Source organism: Notothenia rossii (genome assembly GCF_949606895.1).
Source record: "Notothenia rossii genome assembly, chromosome: 5".
Lineage (NCBI taxonomy): Eukaryota > Metazoa > Chordata > Actinopteri > Perciformes > Nototheniidae > Notothenia > Notothenia rossii.
Window position 1 is genome coordinate 22,843,685 of NC_136903.1, and position 23,538 is coordinate 22,867,222.

Here is a 23,538-nt window from a genome sequence, read left to right on the forward strand (position 1 = left end):
CCTTTTTCTTACTCTTTTAACCCTGTTTGTTTTTGGAAAATATGTAGCAAATGGATGATACATTGAACTGTTAAACGCAAGAAAGATGACAAGAAAAGGTGTGTGTCCATCTGACCAACCGGCCATCTGTCCGTGTGCCTTAGTGCTTTCGTCTGTGTGTGTGTGTGTGTGTGTCGGTGAAAGGTGTCCAAGCGCCTGCTAATAAAGGCTTAATGAAGTGCAATGGAGATATGGAGAGAGCTGTCCGCACTCACAGATGTGAAACTTAATGAGAGAGTGTGCAGCCATGTAAAGGAGCCAGGGCCGAGGATGACCACCTGGTATTTATATTAGCATGAAGTTATGTAGGTGTTAGATGAATCTGTGTGTTTGAGGCTTTGATAAGAAGTGTTACTCAGTTTTTGTGAAGAAATGCAGTTGTTATTGTTGTTGTTCTAGCTGTCTCACTTGCTTCCTTTTTCACTAAAAGCATGTGAGGTGTCAATGTATTTCTCAGATAATTTATTTGGACTGACAATTGTACATTTATAATGGAAACTGTTGACTGTATTATACTGGAAGAAAGAGAGGGTTGCTCCACAGATTTACATTAGTGTGTTAATCAACAGCTAATCTTGCAAAAGCAGTTGTACAGTTAATTCTTCACATTAAGCCTCATTTCTCTTATTTCAATTAAGTAAAAGGAGGCGCTTATAGGAAGCTTAGGAAGCCAGCTGCTGGCTCTGTAGCATTTCGACAGCTCATCTCTCCCTGAGTCCTGGGTAGCATCAGTCTCTCTGCAGGGAACCTTGCTGCCAGCTAGCTCGCCAGCCTCCATGGGTTCATTCTTAACAACGCACCTTAGCCTCAGGTGAAAAAGTGGCAATGCCGCTGCTGATAGCGCTCATTAGTCTCCGGATTAGCCCTGGTTAGCCCTGGTTAGCCTAGCCGGTACTCCCACTGATACTCCATGCTAATGCTAATTACGCAATTACCATTTTACCCTTTCTATACAAGCTGTGTGCCTTGCTTTAGTAGCTTTATATTCTCCCATGACTTCTTCTTGGCTGTGGCCTCAGCACATGTTACTCTGCTCTACATTTCCTCTCTTCAGTGACTGATAGTTAAAGAGTGGAGATAGGGATGCTGCTATTTCTGGCAAAAAATAATCATCAAAAGTGTGTCAAGATAGGGTACCTGAGCTGACAGTAATCAGTAATACAGGCTGTTCTGAAATGAAAAACAATGTGAGAGCATAATTAAGAGGGAGGATCCTGATTTTACGCTCGGTCAAGCGTTCAGCTTTGTGGGAGTTTAACAAAAACTGAGTTAGCTGGCAGATCAGAGCTTTGACTTCATTCCACATGAGTGTTGTTCATAAAGTTAAGCCACGATGAATGTGACATTAAAGCTGCCTGAAAGCTGTCACAGGCAAGGGACAAAGTGAAATTGACTTTGATGAGATTGAGATGAGGCAGAGGAGCCTCCACCTCACACTGTCCTTTCATCCTCTTCATCGTCAGACAAAGCTGAACACAGAGGGTGGACAAGAAAGGTGAAGGAGAAGGAGGAGCCGATAACTGCAAGAGGAGCAGGAGAGCAGCACAGGGGGCTGAAGATTAGCTGGGGCTCCTGTCGAAGTTGGTTCCATGCTGATTTTCAGTGGCAGCTGTACATGCTGACTACCACTCTCCTGAGATGCTGACACAAATCCAAACTCATGCTCGATTTTTGTGAAATTCTGCTCTCACCGAACACACAGTACAGTGTATATGTCTCTCAGCAGTTCTGTAAGCAACAGCAAAAAAAGAAATTGAACCTGGACATGGCAGGAGTTTAGAGTATACAGTATATACAGCCACAGTCTCAAACTGACTGCAGGAAGAAATTGCCTCTTTTTCAAGATGCTGATGTCCCTGTGTTGACATTTTGACCTCAACTCAACCACAGGCTGGTACTCTAAGTAGACAGATATGTTCAAATGGGGGATGTCTGACTCTGGTTATTCAACTTCATGTCTTCTATCAAACCAAGTTCATTTCTGCTCTCCTCAGGGAAACCACTGGCCTATGTAATGTAATTGCAAAAAGGGGCTTGTTTTATGAGAGCGGAGGATCACTATTTTTGCGAGATAAGACATACTCAACCTGTTTAAATTCAGTTTTAGAAGAAAACTACATTTTCCACCTAAGATAGCTGTGCTGGATGCCTGGAGTGTGGTCAAAGCCTATCTCTGTCCTTGCCGCCAGAAAGTGCAAGTCAGCATCTTTCATTGGTTTGCTTATTCCCTCTAAGCTCCTATGCTGGTTGTGTGAAGTGCTATTACAGATTGCTGCCTCTCAGATTTATCTCTCTAAGCGACCTTCTGTTGACCTCAGAAAAAATGATTGCCGAGAACTCGTCGGCTGTGTTCGGGTCAGTCCGTTTGTCTCCCTGGTACTTCAGTTTTGGCATTGAGAGTTGCAGTGTACACTCTAAAACAAAATACACCGGCTCTACTTAAATATATTGAGGTAACAATTTGCGTGGATCTTTTTAAATATTTCCAATTTAATCGATTATTAAGTTAATCCGAGTACCCATTTATAATCTGATTAACTAAATTAGTTCAGTACTACAAACATTGCTTTCACCTTTAAAATCTAAATTAAATTGAACCAACTTCATTTTATCATTTTAATCATAAAGATGGAGTGATATTAAGTTGCATTTTGTTTAATTTAAGTCCATACTACTCAAAAATGTCCATGCAAATTGTTACCTTAATTTGTTTGAGTATTATAAACTCATTTATTTGAGTCAAAAACAATATACACATTTAAGTTCCACTTCACAATTTATTTTAAAATGTTTTTTACACAATGACCTTTTTATAACAAATGTTCTCAAATATGAAATAAAAGTAAAATACAAAAATAAAAATAAAGGCATGAACCTGCTTCCAGCATTTTTAACATCTCTTTTAGGTAGGTCAGGTTGAGTGCGTATAATTTGCCCCATCATTATGGCACAGTTTCTTGTCGCAGCCGAGATTTGAAGAACTTCTGTTCTTTCAATCACTATTCTTGCATCCGCACCCCTGGTCAAGTCAATAGTCAGCACCTCATTGCTAACTTCCACTTCACCATCGTGGAATAAGTAGATTAGAAAATAAATGTCAGTGTTTTTGGTGCAATCAGATTTGAAAACATTGCATTGTGTTTCAGGTAAACACAAGTTACAGTATGATTTTAAGCATCGTCTTTACTTGAAGACATCCTCCTTTTCACGAAAACACACCACCAAGCATCGGAGAGCAACCTCTTTTATTCTTTCCACCAAATCACCCTTAAAAGGAGAACATTTTAATGTTAAGAAAGAAAAACAAAGGCTTGTTTGCAAAAACTGAACATGCCGGGCATTGTCAGTTGTTGTTCGTATTTATTTTAAATCAGTTTTTATCAAATTTAAAGTTAATAATAAGAAAAAAATATATATAAATACTGTAATACAAATAATAAACTTTGACTGAAACTGTGAAACAAAGGATACAGGAGGATACAAACAGCTTGTCACGGTTTGTGAAGGAAGCAGGACCCAAATGCATATAAACTGAAAAAACTCCTTTATTTCAAGGCTATGATATAAACAATGACAAAACAGAACACTCACCGCAGGACTAGTCATGGAACAAGACGAACCGACAAAGACAGACAGAAAACCCGGAACTTAAATACACACAAGACTAATCACACAACAAGACACAGGTGAGGAGGGAGGAGAAAACACAGGGGCCACAGGTGAACATAAGACAATTAGACACACCAGGGAAACTAATGACAAGAGGAAAAACACAGGGGAAAGGACCAGACAATAACCCAGAGGAAAACATGACAGGGAAAACAGCAAAAACACCCAAACCAACAAAACTATAAACGTGACATAACATGAGAATCGTGACATAACCCCCCCCCTCAAGGGACGGATTCCAGACGTCCCAAAAAAACAAAGTCCAGCAGGGTGGGTGGAGGGGGTCTGGAGGACGGGTCTCGGCCGGACGGCCCGGGGGCAAGGCCGAGACCAAGGTGGGGAACTCGGGCGGACTGCCCAGGGGCAAGGCAGAGTTCAAAAAGGGGAACTCGGGCGGACTGCCCAGGGGCAAGGCAGAGTTCAAAAAGGGGAACTCGGGCGGACGGCCCGGGGGCAAGGCAGAGTTCGAGGAGGGGTGAAGACCACAGCGGGCGAACTCAGGGGACCGGGCCAGAGGGCAAAGACCGGATAGCTCCGGAGGCCGGGCAGGAGCCGGTGTCGGCAAGATCCCCCACGGAAGAGGACACAGGGCCGTCAGGACCCCCGGAAGGAGAGCAGTCGGCGGAACCTCCAACGGCACGTGACATAGGGTTGGCAGGACCCCCGGCAGAAGAGTAGTCTGCGGGGCCTCCAACGTGACAAGACATGGAGTTGGCAGGACCCCCGGCAGAAGAGTAGTCTGCGGGACCTCCAACGACACAGGACATGGGGTTGGCAGGACCCTCGGCAGAAGAACAGTCTGCGGGACCTCCAACGGCTCAGGACATGGGGTTGGCAGGACCTCCGGCAGAAGAGCAGTCTGCGGGACCTCCAACGACACTTGAGCGGGTTGGTTCGCCAACAGAACACGGGGAGCTGGTGTCGGACGGACAGCCAACAGGAGACGAGGTGCTTGAGTCGGCCAGTATGCCGACAGGACACGGGGAGCTGGCGTTGGACGGACAGCCAACAGGACACGGGGAGCTGGCGTCGGACGGACAGCCAACAGGAGACGAGGTGCTTGAGTCGGCCGGTATGCCGACAGGACACGGGGAGCTGGCGTCGGACGGACAGCCGGAAGGAGACGAGGTGCTGGAGTCGGCCGGTACGCCGACAGGACTCGAGGAGCTGGCGTCGGCCGATGAGTCAGCAGGTGACGAGGAGCCGGAGTCGGGACCATGGTCACTGGAGCCGGCACTGAAGCTGGGACCATGGCTGTAAGATCCGTTTCTGGAGCCGGAAACATGGCTGTAAGGTCCGGTTCCGGAGCCGGAAACATGGCTGTGTGGGCTGGCACTGGAGCCGGAACCATGGCTGCTGGGCGCGGAGCGGAAGCCTGGACCCTGGCTGTGTAAGCCAGGTAATGGAGTATGGAAGCAAAGCTGCGTGGGCCGGTACTGGAGCATGGAGCCATGGCTGCTGGGGCCTGTACTGGGGCTGGAGCCATGGCTGTGTGGGCCGGTTCTGTAGCCGGAACCATGGCTGCTGGGGCTCGGGCTGCTAGCCTGGCTTTGCGACTCCTTCTCTTCGCAGCCGCCTGAATACTCTGTGGACCTCCATAAGCCAGACGAGTTCCATCATACGACTCCTGAACAGGAGCAGGAACTGGGGCAGAAGCATGGGTTGACTTCAGACGGATCCCACCGAGGCGTATGGTGCCAGGTTGGGAATTGGAAGACAGGGAGCTAGCATGCCTGGGGCTAGCAGGCCGGGAATCCCACACCGGGATCATGGCTGTTGGAGCACGGGCTGGAATCCTGGCCCTGCGTCTCCTAGCGGCTCTTTGGAGACTTCGTGGACCTCAAACAGGACCGTAGTCGGATCCGAAGAAAGGGTTACAAGCGTCGGACCAATCCTCAGGACAACTTGTGAACAGCTGTAACCAATCCGGCAACGAACTTCTCATTTCGGCCACCTCCATTCGTGCTCTCTCGAGAATAGCCTCTTTATCCTTTCTAGAGGAAGTTCCTTTCCACTCGGCATGAAAACATTGAAGGGAAAAGTCTAGATCGAACAGATCTAAGTCAAAATCTTCCATATCCGCTGGGTCCATATTTTGGTCGATTCGTTCTGTCACGGTTTGTGAAGGAAGCAGGACCCAAATGCAGATATAAACTGAAAAAACTATTATTTCAAGGCTATGATATAAACAATGACAAAACAGAACACTCACCGCAGAACTAGTCATGGCACAAGACAAACCGACAAAGACAGACAGAAAACCCAGAACTTAAATACACACAAGACTAATCACACAACAAGACACAGGTGAGGAGGGAGGAGAAAACACAGGGGCCACAGGTGAACATAATCAGATAACTAGACACACCAGGGAAACTAATGACAAGAGGAATAACACAGGGAAAAGGACCAGACAATAACCCAAAGGAAAACATGACAGGGAAAACAGCAAAAACTGAGGTTACCTACTGTAACCCCAGCTTCTATGATAAATGGTGCAGGCCTCTAAGGCTGTCGCTATTGGGTAATCCCCCTGCGCCCCCGCGCAGCACTGAAACACTTGTAGTCCACGCCCAGCCGCAAGGCGGGCCCCACCCTCGGGCCTCCTTCCGGTATAAATAGGAAGGCGGCCCGGCAATCTGCTCCCATACAACATAACTTTTCTTCAGCTATTCGTAGAGCCAGTGGGGCCCAGCGCTTAGAGGGCTGCGCCATTTACTCATAGAAGCTGGGGTTACAGTAGGTAACTTCAGTTCTATTTCGTATATGGCTTCGCCCTCTAAGGCTATCGCTATTGGGTTAAGGGCGAAGCATGATGTAGTCTGCGCCCCACTGGGTCCGCCCGGCACTAGAAGCACAGACATACCTGCTCAATAACACCCCCCTGCCTGATGTGCCATGCGTAATGGCGCATCACCGTACCTGGAACATAGCAAACATGCCTATCTTCCCGACGGGGTGAAGGCTGGGAACAATACATACCGGCCGCTGTGAGAAAGTAGAGACGAAAGTCCCACCTTGTCCTGCGATCATAGTGGGGGAACAGCAGCTCTCTGCGTGCAGACAGGCAGGAGAACGCACAGCTGGATCCCTGACGTCACTCACTCTGACCAGGCACTCCGTACAAAGTGTGTCAGAGGAAAAAGGAACATCCCTCCTATAAAAGGGGGAAAAAAAGGGGCCGCTCTCCGCGTGCCGAAAGGCAGGAGAGAGGCGCACAGCTGGCTCCCTGACCTCACTCACTCCGACAGGACACCCAGTACAGGGTGTGTCAGAGAGGAATGGGAGACATCCCTCAAATAAAAATGAATAAATGAACAGGGGGAAGACCAAGATGCAGCCGTGCAAATATCTTCCACTGACATTCCTCCGTGCAAAGCCGTGGAGGAGGAAATTCCTCTGGTGGAGTGCGCATTGATGTTCTCCGGGGGATCCACCCCAGAGGAGACATATGCCTGTGACACAGCCTCACACAGCCAGTGTGACAGCCGTTGTGCAGACAGCGGTTGCCCGATCGAGCTCTCTCTATAGTGCACAAACAGGCGCTGAGAAAGGCGCCAGGCCGCCGTGCGTGCCACATAGCAGGACAGCGCGCGCACCGGACAGAGGAGATGAGATGTGCCTTCTTCCTCCGATTTATGAGGAGGCGGAAAAAACCCATCCAGGTTGATCACTCTTGACCTAAAAGAGCTTGTGATGACCTTTGGCATAAAGGCTGGGTTAGGACGTAGCACAGCCAAACTGCCATCTCCTTGGATCCGGAGGCATGACGGGGCCACCGAGAGAGTGGATAGATCACTCACCCTTTTTACTGATGTTAGAGCCAAAAGCAGTACTACTTTGGCTGATAACATTTTAAGGGGAACCTGCTCTAAAGGTTCAAATGGGGCTTTGCTTCGTGCTCGTAACACCAAAGCCAGATCCCACTGAGGCGCCAGTGCGCGTGATACCGGTCTGAGTCTTCGTACCCCTTGCAGAAAACGTTTCGTCAGGGGGTGACTGAACAACGTCCCGGCTCCGAAACCCACGTGACAAGATGATATGGCAGCCGCATATACCTTGATTGTGCTGAAAGCCAAATTCCTGTCCAACAACAGCTGGAGGAATGACAGCACCTGAGGCAGGGGGCACGTAGTGGGGTCCAGGCTTCTTTCTACACAACAACACTGGAACGCTGCCCACTTGGCTGTGTAGGACGCTCTTGTAGACGCGGCCCTGGCTCCCTGAATGGTGCGTACAACATCTTGAGAGAGACCCAACCTCTCTAAGTGTTCCCGTTCAGGGGCCATGCCCATAAGCGCTGGCCTATCACTGGGTGATTGTAGATCGCTCCCTCCACCTGTGAGAGAGCGTCCCCGCGCCACGGAATTTCCCACGGCCTGCCCGACAGCTTACGCTGTAGGCATGGAAACCAGGAAGCGCCCGTGCGCTCCGGGGCAATTAGGATCACTGAAAGCCGCTCCTCCTGCACTCGGTCCAGGAACCGAGGGATCAGCGGGACTGGTGGGAAAGCGTACAGCAGTCCCCTGGGCCATGGACGATGTGCGAACGCGTCCCGCGCTGACAGGGAGAACCAGAGGGCGCATTGCGCGTTCCCGCGTGCGGCGAACAGATCCGCCTCCGCCCACCCGAACCGGCTCCAAACCTGGGCGATCAGCTCGGGATGTAGGCTCCAGTCCTCCTGGCGAGGACCTCCTCTGGACATGAGGTCTGCCCCTTCGCCGGGCACATACAGTGCTCTGATGGAGAGCAGGTGTGCACGCGCCCAGATCAACAGCCGTCTGGCTGTGTTCAGAAGCTATGCTGAGCGTACCCCGCCCTGGCGATTGATGTAGGCTGCCGCGGCTCTGTTGTCTGTGCGAATCAACACGTGCTGATTCTGCAGCAACGAGGCAAAATGCTGAATTACTCTCCGTACGGAGATCAATTCCAGCACGTTTATGTGGAAGGACATGTGAGCCGGCCACTGTCCCCCCACTGCCTGCGACATGCACTTTCCTCCCCACCCTGAGAGAGATGCGTCTGTGAACACCGAGATGTGTGACGTAACTCTGCCCAGGGCCACACCCTCTGATAGGACGTGGGGACTTTTCCACTAGGTTAAGTCTGAACCCACGGAAAGCCACCCCCGTACCTCGCTCCGACCCCGTCTCCCCGTCCGGGGGAGAGGGGGGAGGGGAGAGCCGCATGGTGAGCCATGGAGGGAGACGGGGTAGGAGTCGTCCGACTCCTGCCCCGCACTCGGCTCCAGAAACAGGCTGTCGTCCCTGTGCTCCTGGACGGGCCAATCGTCCTCCTCAGCTGCAGCAGCTAGAGCGTCCGCTCTTCGCTTCCTGTCGGCTGACGGGAGACGGGCACAATGCGAACAAGCGACCTGCTGGCGGAGAGCCGCGTACGCCTGCTCTGGCCCCAGGCAGGATTCGCATATCGCGTGTAGGTCATAGCTCATGATATACCCCGTCTTACATGAGGGACAATCACGGACACAGTTGTTGCTCATGTCTACTTAATTTTCCTGTGCTTCAGTACTGCTGCTGGTTGCTGAAGAAAAGAGGGAGCAGATTGCCGGGCCGCCTTCCTATTTATACCGGAAGGAGGCCCGAGGGTGGGGCCCACCTTGCGGGTGGGCGTGGACTACAAGTGTTTCAGTGCTGCGCGGGGCGCAGGGGGATTACCCAATAGCGATAGCCTTAGAGGGCGAAGCCATATACGAAATAGAACACCCAAACCTACAAAACTATAAACGTGACATAACATGAGAATCGTGACACAGCTAGCTAATCAGTATGCTATGCATGCTACAGTAGCTTAAAAATAGTAGCTAATAACTACCTTACAGCTTGTGTTACACTGTATATGCAGTAAGCAGCTGTTGTAAATGAAGCTGAACAAAAATGGCTACTTACCAGGTAACTTGATAGATTATTAGGTTAAAATCCTGTTGTTCCACTGCTATCTAGAGTTCTGCTTCCAGGATGAATGCAGATTGCTCCAACTCAACATGCGGTCAGCAAGTCCGGGCAAGTCCAGGCGTGTGTTACGTTTTGAAACCAAACCGTTGAAACTCAATAGATAACTAACTTAGTATATCCTTATAGTTGAGTGAACGCAGAAATATTTTTTCAAAATCATTACATTTGTAAGTTACATTTTTTTTGTTCTTTTTCAGTTTGACATACTTATTCAAATAAGTTGAGGTGAAAAACTAAAAATGTTATGTTGACAAAGTATTTACTTTTAAGTGGAATCTACTAACCCCATGAATCGTTTTTTAGAGTGTATGAGGGCAGATATGAACGATTGGTCTTAGATTGCTTTAAGGAACTTAACCGTGTTGATGTTACACTAATCATTTGTTTCCTTCTCTCTTTTCCTTCCTCCCTTTTTTCCTACCTATCTCTTTTTACAGGTGGAGCGGGAAATAGCTATTCTGAAGCTCATAGAACACCCACATGTGTTGAAGCTACATGACGTCTACGAAAATAAAAAATACTTGTAAGTATCACATGCGGAATATGGTCCAGTTTGTATTCATGCTTGATAATACTAAATCATAATTGTTCTCAATGATTGTGTGTATGAAAACCTTTGTGGTTGAGAAATATTGTCAGGTGATGTCAGTGATCACATACAGTCTTTGAAATGCCACAAATCAGTTTTGATTGGTGTATTATGACTGGAGGCCAACATTGTTAGCCTGTAAGGGGCAGAAGCTCAATTAGTATGGGCATGAAACATTTAATTTGGCCATGCAAGCTAGGGGATTGCTAATAGGGAGCGGAAGTCTCCGTAATGTAAACATCATGATATGCTTATCAGAGGCAACACCATTGCATTAAGGGACATTAGCCATGGAGATTGGCAGCCACATTATCCGGCTGCAGAGGCTTCGCAGTACGCACACACATAAATCTATTAGCAAACTTTAGCCACAGTGAGTGACAAGCCCAACAGTAGCTTATGGTAGCCCTCCTGATCCACAGAAGGCTGTTTGTCAACTAAACTCAATTAGTTCTCATCTTGAGTTTACAGCCTAAATGGGATTGGACATGCAGTACTGTACATGTCATCCTTTAGGGTGATAGGAATAGCAGAATATTGTGATTCATCCTATAATTGGTCACATTTCGTGCCCATTGCTTCGTGACTTTTGACAGTTGGTCACTAGCAGCGTCACAGAAGACAGTGACTCAAGGACACAATGCGCTTCACATTGGTGATGTGATTTTGAAATTAATACTTTTTAGATTATTACTCAGATATCTCCACTTGAAAGCCAATAAATGATAGACACACACACACATGTATTTTTGTTTACACCCAGATATGTCCCTTCCCAGAGCTATTCTATTTATTATGCTGCCGGCACAGATCCAGCTGTTTTAAAATTGTGCAGTGTGAGTACAAGAGGTGATGGAGACATGGACGGAGTTTGATACATAGGACCCCAATATTTTATTCATGGGTATTTCATCGCTCAAAATGAATGAGTGATCACATCATGATGTTGGTATAAATTATGCTTTTTAGAATGAGGAATGTTCACAAAGTAGATGTTCAATAGTCTAAGACCAAAAGGCATATAAGTTCACTTTTTCTATTTCTAATAGTGTTTTTGCTGCAATTTTAGAATCATAACAAAATGATAAATTGTAACACATGTGAGGACCTGTTTGTATTTGCTGAGCTACCCTTAGGAAACAGTAAGGTCAAAGCTACTCAAAGTCCCACATGCACTAAATCTTTGGATTGCTGAAAATGTATTGATGTTTCTCCAGTGAGCGAATCATTAATAATCTGCAGGCAATGCATTGGCAGAGTATTGTAGTTAAGTTTAAGTTGCTACTCTGTTGATTTAGTAATGCTCTTCTATTAAGTTTGTGGACTTGTAAGAAAAGGATTTAAAAAAGGAAATTAAGTCAAATCAATGTAACAAAGGCTGCGATTAAACACATTAAAGGTGCAGTATACTACAATTCCCATAATGAAACTTAATAGTAAGCATTTCTTTAAGACCATCACAGGAGAGACAAAGTCTGCTGAGTTCAAACGGCACAACCTCTGCTTTTTCACTCAGAATATTCATTTGTAATCTCTCGATTGAGATAACTCTGGTGATATAACATGTTCATTTCTTTTTAACAACTCCTAGAAATCTCCCTTCTGGAGCCACATACAACTTTATTTCCAAGTTAAAAATCTCAAGCCAAAGTGAATTACAAAGTCATCAAATGTATGATTAGAGTTTGAATCATCAGTCTCAAGTGGTGAAAAGTAGAATGACAAGTACAATCAGAGAGGTGCGACTTTATTGTGCTGCAAACATATTAAAAATAGGGAAACTGAAGGACTTCAAATAATGGTGTTGATTCTGAATTCATTTAAAGTATTGATATGTGTTCACCAAGTGTAGTCGTTGTTTTTTGTGTCAAAGCTATGGAGGTTTTCCAATAGCCAGCGCTTAGGCTTTGGGGTTGTTAAGTGGGCGAGTACAGTCTGCAACACTGTAGTGTAATCAATAAAACTGGAGAGTTGCATGTAGACACAAATGTCCACAGCAGGGGGAGAGAGAGATGAGAGAGAGTATTTCACCGCCTGTCTGGGTTTCAATTTGTCCTAGTGAAGATAGAGGGAGATTCAGAACAGGATATACGATCAGCCTGGTGCGGGGCAGGGGCACGGCACCGCTGGCGTTCAGCCCACAGACGCAGCTTTAGGTTTGGGCCAGCGGTGAGAGATTCATCTCCTTCCTGTCCCCTTGGAGCCCAGAACAGACTGTCTCCTGCACATGAGCAGCCACACAGACTCAAGGCCACCTGAATAATGGCTGTAAGAAATCTAATGGCAGGGAACATTGTGTGTTGAGTCCTGTTTGGGGAACGTCAAATAAAAGTAAATTACAACACAAGTTATACAGCCAACCCGGTATCATGGCAAGACGTGAATATATCACGTTAGTCCACACTGGGAGACGTCAGGATGACACAATTTCACCCCCTCAAACCTTCAGTTACACGGGATTGTTAACATGGCCCACCATTAGAGAAATACCCGGATGTTGACAAGCAAGCCTCTATCACGACTTTTGGTTCACTATAACAAAACCTTTTGTGGAGAATACAAAGATTTTGTCAGGTCTCAACAGGGAAATGTATATATACTACGTATGTTACTAAAGAGGTTTTAGATTGGCCAATCTAAAACCTCTTTAGTAACATACGTAGACATTTTCACGTCTTCCCGTGATACCGGGTTGGTATAGCAGGGGCTTTGTTTAATATATATACATTCTCCTTCTTCTCTTTCTCTCTTACATAAGTTCTAAAACAAAAGCTGTCACAGATGCTAACATTGTGTGTACATTAGCAGAAGCTCCTAAAGCCCTTATGTCTTAGAGCGTGTCACACAACCTTTCCATCTTTTTCTAGTGTAATGCAACTTTATCATGCCTCCCATTGGAGTGTATAGTATATCACAACCCTTCACATATAATGCAATACACTCTTGCCATGCTTCAATCTTTGACTTTGGGGACAGCTAACAGAGGAAAAAATGAAAAATAAACTGTCAACATAATATGATATGGGAGAGTAGATCATTGATCCTGGGTGTTTTGTTTGTGTATAACAGCTGTAAGGGAACTATTTTCCCGTATTGCACCGGACCTCTGAGATCTGGAGATTTCTCTGATTATTTAGGGCCCTTTCAGATGGCTCTGTGGAGAACACAGCTATTTGTTCCTGTCCCTGCAAGTTAGATCTTTATTTTCTATGTGTGAGTTTCTTTTCTACTGCTTTTTTCTTGTTTTCATCTTTATTTCTTGGACTGATTTATTCTTTTCTCTGTCTCCCTCTAAGGTACCTTGTGCTAGAACATGTGTCTGGTGGTGAGCTGTTTGACTACCTGGTGAAGAAAGGCAGGTTAACACCTAAAGAGGCAAGGAAATTCTTCAGACAGATCATGTCTGCCCTGGATTTTTGCCACAGTCATTCCATATGGTAAGTGAAATGATCCGCTTGGAAAAAACATTTTTTAGTAATTGCTAGTTATACATTAGTTGTGAATGTTTATATTAGACTATTGGAAGTGTGCCGGTAAAACCACGGAATTTCTAAAATACTTTAAAAAGTTACATGTATAAAGTTACACTTCATTGTAGTACAATAGAGAAGACTCACAGTGCAGTTGTAATATGTTCAAGTTTAACATGCTTCCCACATTTCGGAGGTATGTTGGGTTAAAACCACAAGAAACGCATTCATTATTTGCATAAACCAATCACATCTCCAATAAACAAACATACCCAGGAGGTGTTACAAAGTCAAATTGGTTGTCATACAACATTGAACAGATAATGAGCTCCCATCTACAGAATTCAAAAAATGTTACAGATTCATCTAAATTCAAATCAGTTTATTCATAGCTTTGAAAGGCTGTTTATCGTTCAAACCAATGATTCAATATGGAGATTACAGAACTAAGAACGGGAAGTTGTTTGTATCAACACATTTATTAGAATTCTTTTTGTAAGTTTATCTTTAAACATCTCACTTAAACAGCTGATATTAGTTTGCACGTGCCAAATAGTAAGAGTCAAATACATGTAGACATTTGCCTAATGTGGGAAAATAATGTCTTTATATAGTTCATAGTTTGGTGTAGTGCAGGTTGAAATATTGATGGTTCACTTCTTTTCCACATAACGTCCTCAGTTATTCTTTTTAAAGCTGAGCTGAAGTGACTTTTTTTTAGTACACAGTGCATTTTCTTTACTTTGCTCAGCTCAATGTTGAGTCATTGTATTTGTTGAAATCTGCTACAAGGTATTCACTAATGTGATGCATTGTTTTTGGCTTCAGGGAGCAATTTAACTGTTTACCAGCTCATAGACTTGAGGCAATCATATACTTCAGAAGTCAAACATGTCAGCGGGGACTGATTTAGAGAGCTCATTTGTGCGTGTTGGTGTGTGTGTTTCCTATATCAGTTTGTGTTCCTAAAGTAGAAATATTTTGTTGTTTCTCCAGAGAGTGTATGCCTCTGCATTCTGTCCCCATTTCCCTGTATAGCGGAGCACAAGGACCATAGAGCAGAATTAGTTCAAGTTTATTTATTGTACCTTGGTCAGAAGCAGCTTCATAGAAACAGGGGGAAAAACACTGAAATGTGACATTCCAAATGTTATTAACATGTTAAGATTCATGTAGGCTAACCATGGTATATAGTAGATGCTAGGTGAAACAATAATTTGTACTCTATGGTAACAATAAAGCTTGTTCCTCTTTTATGGCTATACTTTTAACAATTCATACTGTTACTTTTCTATCCTATAGCTGTTTGATATGACTTTCTAGCACTTTACTTTACTATATTTTATAAAAGCCATTATCAGGTGGACGGACTTCTTTCACGTCAATGAATTAGAGTTTTTCTCTGTGATTCCCATATCAAGGGTGCTTTTTTACTTTATGCAGTATTGCATTTTTAATAAAATTTGAGATCACTAAGCATGGTCGTTATGCAGCTCAGTGTACGCTTGTTTCCTTGCTGCTCACACTGATATAATATCTGCAGGCCGTGGCCTCAGATCAGACATTAAGATATCAACATAAAGCCTTGCCACAGCTGTGGCCCAGGCCGGCCATGACCAGAGAGGGTTTTATGATGTGGGACTACGCTGGCCAGCCAGCCAGACACTTGTGATGATAATTTATGTGACTCCATCATAACTTTTGTACGAAGGCTATTGTAGCTGAAAGTGCTGGAGAGAGAGAGACTTTACCACTCTGCACAGTTTACTTTACTTAAATGTTTCCTGAATAGCTCCCTGCTGATGATGAAGAAGACACTAAGCCTGTTAAAAACACTAATGGTGTAATATTCTCAATAACCGGATGTAGAGCACCTAATGTCTGGGAGATAATCAGGCATACTGTTGCTCAGGCAAACTTTGAAGAAATGTGTCATGGATTGAATAGGTATGGTTGGATTTCAGTGATGTGATATGCTTTGTATTTTGCACAGTATAGGAGAGGCGATTCAATTCATTGTAGCTGCTGCTCAAAGCAAAGCTATGTCAGGGCCTGTTATGCACAGTACAATTTCCTATATCCTAATACATTTATAATGTAGTTATTATCTTGGCTGTTAATTTTATTCTTTGAATATTAAAGGATTAGTTAGTCTATTTGAAATCTCAGAGATAATAAAAAAACAGAAGACAACTCTGTACCGCTGGTAAAAACAAAACTGTCCTTCCAAAGGGAATGAAAGATATTTTTCAGTGTGTGTAAATAACTGACTGTGAGAAGAACAGATTAGGCCAATTAAAAGAAAGCACCTGGGACTGACATAAAGTGCATGCACATACATAGATTATTGAAGTTCTTTTGTAGTAACATTCAGGAGTAGATCTATCTGCTCCTTCCTGATTTGCTTTCCTGCTGTCTCCGTTTTAGCTCCTCAAATCTCCTGATGAACACACGTAGAGAATGATACCTTGTAAAGTTATCATGAGAGGGGATTATTTTGGAGTGTTACTGCACCCCCTCGCCCTCCTCCTAACCTCGATTAGGGGCAAAGAGACTGACAGACGCATCCCTTCTCCCCTCGCTTCCATTTCCACTAATGAGATCCCAGCATCCCCTCAATAAAAAAGCATTTCTGAAATATTTTTCTTCCGTTTCGACTTGTCTGCGTATGACACCTTCACAGGACATCAGAAGTGCTCTTTCGCTCTCTCCATGATTCACCGTGGGGTAAACACATGCTCCTCAACCCTCCTCTTCTGTACACCTCCCATTTGCACTTTTTCTTACTGCCTCATGCTTCAGCCCTCCGCCCACGTCACATCCCGAAATATCCCTCTTGAGCCAGATGGATGTGAGCGAGGATATGAATGAAAGAGCATAGAAGGCTGTTTGTGACTCAGTGTTTCCTCGCTCTGATTTAGGCAGAGTTTTCTTTTAGAAGTAGACAAAAAACAAAGGGAAGCACATGGGAAAAGCTGACAAGGGAGATGAGGCAAAGATAGGTGAGGGTGGAAGACAAAAGGAATGGGAAAGGATTCTTCAGTAAGATAAATGTATAATGAATGCTGAAGCAGCGAGAGATACTATTCATTGTATGCTAACATAAATCCGGTGTCAATCCCCCCCCCCCACGTCTACTTGTACTTTACATGTACTGTATTTGGATACTGTTTCTTAAGTCTGAACACATTTCAGATCTGCAATGTATCCCTCAGATACAGGGCAGATGATTGACAGTCCACAACCCACATGATGATGTATATTTTATTTATCAATGTGAAATGTTCTCTTTCAGTCCCCTGCACTTGCAGGGATGTTAAATGTCAGGGTCAGCTTCAGAACAGCTCCAGTCTGCACCAGTCTGGTTTCAAGGCAGGTCACTCAACAGAAACTGCTCTCCTTGCTGTCTCTGACAAACTGCACACTGCTAAAGCAGCCTCCCTCTCCTCTGTCATCATCCTTCTGGACCTGTCTGCTGCATTCGACACGGTGAACCATCGGATCCTCCTTCGCACTGTCCAAGAACTTGGAGTTTCAGGCACTGCACTTTCCCTCCTCACCTCATACCTCAACGACCGCACCTACAGGGTTACTTGGAGAGGGTCCGAGTCCGACCCTTGTCAATTAACTACAGGGGTCCCTCAGGGCTCGGTTCTTGGTCCCCTCCTCTTCTCCCTGTACACAAACTCGCTCGGGTCTGTCATTAGCCCGCATGGTTTTTCATACCACTGCTACGCTGACGACACCCAACTAATTCTGTCCTTTCCCCGCTCAGAGACCCAGGTCGTCGCACGCATCTCTGCTTGCCTAGCAGACATCTCTCGGTGGATGTCTGCTCATCACCTCAAGCTCAACCTTGACAAGACTGAACTGCTCTTCCTTCCGGGAAAAGATTGTCCCACTCTTGACCTAACAATCAACATCGGCACCTCTGTTGTTTCCCCGACTCAGACTGCAAGGAATCTGGGTGTGATCCTAGATAACAAACTGTCCTTCACTGCAAACATCGCTGCTACAGCTCGCTGCTGCAGATACACGCTTTACAACATCAGGAGGATACGTCCCCAGCTGACCCAGACATCAGCGCAGATTCTGGTCCAGGCTCTCGTCATCTCACGCCTAGACTACTGCAACTCACTCCTGGCTGGTCTACCTGCATGTGCCATCCGACCTCTGCAGCTCATCCAGAATGCAGCGGCTCGTCTGGTCTTCAACCTTCCCATATTCTCCCACACCACACCGCTCCTCCGCTCCCTTCACTGGCTTCCAGTAACTGCTAGAATCCACTTCAAGACACTGGTACTTGCGTACCATGCTGCGAATGGATCTGGCCCTTCCTACATCCAGGACATGGTTAAACCGTACACCCCAGCACGTGCACTCCGCTCTGCATCAGCCAAACAGCTCGCTGCACCCGCACTGCGAGGGGGACCCAAGTTCCCGTCAGCAAAAACACGTGGGTTTGCTATCCTGGCTCCAAAATGGTGGAATGAGCTCCCCATTGAAATCAGGACAGCAGATAGCTTACACATCTTCCGACGCAAACTGAAAACTCATCTCTTTAGACTCCACTTCGAGCGATAAAATTACTAACAAAGCACTTATATACTAATAAAGGGCTGGCTTTCTAAATGCCAGTTGAGTAGCACTTGAAATGTTTGGCTCTATGAAACCTGATGTACTTATATGATTCTGTTTTCTTAAAGGTTGTATCTTCCTGGTCGAATGCACTTATTGTAAGTCGCTTTGGATAAAAGCGTCAGCTAAATGCAATGTAATGTAATGTAATGTAACAGCTCTCCTCAAGCTGCATGAGATGCAGGTCTCAAGGTCACACTAACTAAGTGGATGCCTTAAAGATGTAGTTTATTATTGCAGATGATTCACTATCATGTTTACTCGAGATAGATTCCCTACAGCAGCTTCACCTGTATCTTGTTAGTTTGACATTTAACAAAACCCACATCTGCTACTACACTAAACAGAGTACCTGATGTGGCAGTCTGCCATTACTTCAAACACCCAAAAGAGACACAGACTGATTGGAAATCTAAAGTGTATTTACCTTGAACACTTCGGCTTTTTTTACTCAGCTAAACTAACAGATGATGAAAGGTAATTTTGAACAGCATTTGTCAATATTTAAAAGGAAATTGCCTTTTGAGTACAATTTACCACGGAAAAGCATTGTATGCTCTTATTTTCTGTAATAAATGCACAAGGTTTCTTTTCTCATGTGAGCAATACAAGTATATTGTATTGATTTATTTTCGTGTGATTCTAAAGCTTCACTAAGACCCAGTAGTAGAGGTCAAAAGAGCCAGGGAGGACCCTAAAAACACTCCTGTATTCAGCCACATTTTATCCACCCTCTCATTGCATCGTGTCATATGGTGTGAAACCGAGATGTACTCCTTTGCATGGACCTAAGCTAGCAAACTCGTAAACCATCCACAGAAAAAAAAAATGTACCCCCGATCACAGCACACTGTCCTCTACCTCACCCCTGTCCAGTTTGCTTAGTAATGACTTTGGTCTTTCCCCTTGTGACCCTGTTAACAGCCCTGTCTGTGTGTCAATACAAAGCGAGTGTGTGTGGGTGAGAGATAAAGACTATCTGTCACATAAAGTGACTCCAAGCATCCCACCAAGTACAGCAGAGATTGCTCGTGAACCTTGGAAAAGATCCCTGTCCCTAAAGCTTCATCCCACACACACACACACACACACACACACACACACACACACACACACACACACACACACACACACACACACACACACACACACACACACACACACACACACACACACACACACACACACACACTCATTCCTGACACTGATTATTACCGCCACCTACATGTGCTCAAACAAACACCTGGTCCAGGAGTCACATTAAGCCCACACAGCGGCATAATCATCCACACCATCCAAATCTACCTTTCTCTCTCACTCTGTTTCTCCCACACTCCCCCTCCGTCATTAGATAAAGGAGCTTAGAGGGCCGCATGCATCTGTGTATATATATAGCATCACTTATGGTGACAAATATGGCCCACTTTTACAAAGATAGTTCTCAAGCCAAGAGTGGGGATACAGTGCTATTGGAAGAGGAGCCACATCTGAATGGCTAGTTGAATCCATTGTTTTCTGACGATTAGCAACAACAAACGGACAGGGTCGTCTTATTTCACAGTTTGAGGGTTGGCACTTTAGATGAAAATGCATAAGCACTGAAAAAGTTAGTTTTTCATATTATGTGGCCTTTTAGAATATTCAGAATGATGAGAGTGGTTTAAATTGGTTCACAATTGAAAAATTAAGGTATTTCCTTACATTTGATTCATAAAAACGTATATCCAATATTAGTGAGACAACCAAATATATTGAAGTAGATACAATGTAGCATAATCCATACCTACCTACTGTCTTGCTACACAAAACAATAATGGCAGGTGTATGAGGACTGAGAATATAACCGTTCTTATTATTACATGAAACACATAGATGCAACATTTCCATCATGTTTTCTACATTGTTTTAGTTTGAGGTTTGACTGACAGTCTTTTAATCATGGTATCTGTTCATGTGCTCTGCAATAGTGTAGTGTTCTGTCTGTCGTCTTATTTAATCGATTGTAATCTTTATACGACATGCAGTTCATGCTTGCCCTATTTGTTATTGTTCATTCTTTGCGTGTCCATTTCTCTATCAATTGCCGGCAATGCCCTCGTGGCTGTTTGTGGCTGTGTTTATTGACATTCTTAGGAGAGTTTCCCCAGATGACAGTCTGTCTGTCTGCTTCCCGCAGAAAGCCTGTACTTATAGCCTATCATCATTACGGCTGATGGTTGCTAACAACACAATACAAATCTTTTCCCTCTCTTTCTCTCCTTGTCTTTTAAAATTGTTCGAAAGTAATTCCCTCTCCCGCAGAGACAGTTAAAGCACTGAAATGTAAGTGGTCAGAGGAGGAACGTTGATGTTGAGAGGAGGTGGAAATGGGATGTCTAAAATGTTTGTAGGAAGTGGAGCTGAGAAGGAAGAACAAAAGTTATAGGTTGATTTCCATTACTTTTATGAGCTTGTAAGGGAAAGTGTAGAGTTTTCAAATTTCGAACAGGTACAATGGTCTATTCCACATCACCCCAGGTCTGTATTGGAGGCCTGATGTTGCTCTGGCTTTTTAATATCTATCAATCCAATGCTTTTCTGACAGCACTGTTTATTCTGCCTTGAAGCTCTGCTGCTCACACTATCTTCCTCTGTCAAACTCCTCTGGATTAGGAGCAAACGCTGGGATGCACACACAGATTTAGCACAACAAAGCAAATAGTTTGTTTATTCCAAAACTAGCCATCATTGTAATCCCACATTTGACTCACTGCATTAGATGCAACAATGCATTACATCCCCAGTGTTGCTCAAAACCCCAGAGGAATAGATAGAAATGCCCCAGATGGCACAAGATGTGACGCTCTTAATCGAGAGACACATTTTGTGAATATAAGATAGCTGTGTGCCTTCTTCTCAATACTAATCCAGTTTAAATGCAAATCTTATGACAGGAGACTGCTTAAATGTAAGGGGGCCCCAGTATAAACAGGCACTAAGAGCCTGGCTATCATTTGTGCCCGAATGACATATGATGTTAGAAAACAGCTTCAAATGTGCTCCTTAAGGAAAAATGGGTCTGTATTGGAAATTGCTATTTCATTGACTTATTGAAATTCAGAATATAATGAACAATAAAGTGTGTCATAAAACCATCATACAATATTCAGAGCTTTGGATCCTTGTTAAATGACCATTTCTTGTTTTTATGTTGCTTTGTGGGATTTTGAAGCAATGTGAGCATATTAAATATGGTATTTTAATGATTTTCACAGAGAATATTTATTATATGAAAGAACACCATAAACTAATGGATAGAACAGTGGACAGGGGACTGTTTAGCATCAGCTGCATTTCAGCTGTTACATTTATTTTACTGTTAACAAATATATTGCTAAATACCACACTTACCCATATCCACCTGTCCTTTCTTTTTATCTGAATCTAAATACATAAATTCCAAATGCGGTATTAACTTGGCTACTTGACTACAGAATAAGAAAGCATGGAATCACATTCACCGAACACTTGCTTTGAGCAAAATTGCAGAAAAAGACACACATTATCCAGCAGAAAAGGGGGAAAAAGACAACTTTATCTTTCTCATCCTTCATTGCTCCTAATATACGATACCAACCCCATCGGCTAATGAACGATTGTGCCTAGCACATCAAGTCAGCAGTCAGAATGTTGTCCTATTTAGCTAATGTGTTATAATATTAGCCTAAAGTGTTTTCATTGAGTGCGTTTGGTCTCTCTCTAATTGGGTCAACAGAAGCCTAAAAAAGTTCTAGAGAAAAAAGGGAAAGATTAAAAGAGAATAAATTACACAGAGGTGCGCCTGAGGCTAAATGGGTGCATTTTGACTCACAACGATGCTTAAAACCCCACTTCAGCTAGCAATAATGGTACCAGGACAGCTTTAGCCCTTGAAAATGCAAGAAAACAGGTGTGCTTTTTCCCAGGCATGTTAATATGTCAAAAAGATGCATTTCATCCATTAGCGTTATTTTCAACTGTTTCACTTTAGCTAATTCGTGCCACATATCTTGCGATAAAACAGGCTCTATTAAACATGGTGAATGTGAATGTGTCACTATGGGAAAAGTATATTTTCCTTTGGCTGGAGAGTTAAGCAAAATTGCTCATCACCATAAACATGTCTCGGTTGTAATAGGGAAGTGAGCCCAGAGAGAACAGACCGATTACAACCTTCTGTAAAACAGAACATATCAGCATGATATGTACAAATGATCACAAGCATTAAGGGCTTGGTGTTAAATTGCAGGAATCATGTCTAACAGCCCCACTGGGGTCTGAACCCTGCTCAGGCAGCATGTAGACACGCATGTGCGCCCTGTAAATTACACTGAATGGCATCACAAGAGATTAGATTAGTGCATAGTGAATTATGGGCTATGTTCAAGGTAGTACAATCACATGTGTATTGTTTAAAAATGTGTAACATGATGAATGATAGGCATTAAATAATTGTGGCCCCTGTTTATGGTTCTGTTCTTTTTTATGTACTATATACTGTATGTTGATTTCAGTCATCACAGAGTATTGTATTACAAAGAAAACATTCATCCAAGACTTGCTAGTGGTGCATAGTTACGATTTCCTGGAAAGAAAAACGTTACATTTATGCTCATTGCTGCTTTTGAATTTGTTTAACCGCGTCTCCTCCTCTATGACATATGAGACACAACAGACGTCTCCGGTGCAGGCCTGCTGTGTGAGCGAGATTGCAGTGGCAAACTGCAGCCTAATGTGTCAGAGAGGCAGTTTAATGTCCTATTATGGAAACCAGGGTCCTGACAATCAATAAAGCATCCAGATGCAATTTGTCCCCTTGATGCTGCTGGATAAACACGCTGTTGCCTTTTTTCTGTTGTGGAACAGTCTTTTGGGGTTTGGTTCTTCGTGTTTTATATGTGATTTTTGTCATAACACAATGTTAATGCCATGTTTATGGGACATGTATTTAATGATTTAGGGTGCATTTATGAATCTGAGGCTGACAGTTGGATTGTACTTAGATATTTATGACCGTTGAGGCTGTGGCTCTTAGATTGGGGTCTGTGATGATCAGCAGGTTATCTGATGCTAATAGTCAACAATGTTGGAACACTGTTTCAGAAAAAAGACACATAGAGCCGTCATTGCCGTTTATTGTGTC

At 44.2% G+C, this 23,538-nt stretch overlaps 1 protein-coding gene across 8 annotated transcripts in view; it reads left to right on the forward strand.

Moving 5' to 3' along the window:
- The window catches only part of brsk2a (BR serine/threonine kinase 2a), a 173,628-nt gene that overhangs the window by 111,363 nt on the left and 38,727 nt on the right, over nt 1-23,538 (forward strand). For all 8 annotated transcript variants that reach the window (XM_079682822.1, XM_079682823.1, XM_079682824.1 and 5 more), the window contains exons 3-4: nt 10,118-10,203; nt 13,566-13,706. In XM_079682822.1, the coding sequence (XP_079538948.1) occupies nt 10,118-10,203; nt 13,566-13,706 (227 nt within the window). The remainder of the gene's footprint in view (nt 1-10,117; nt 10,204-13,565; nt 13,707-23,538) is intronic.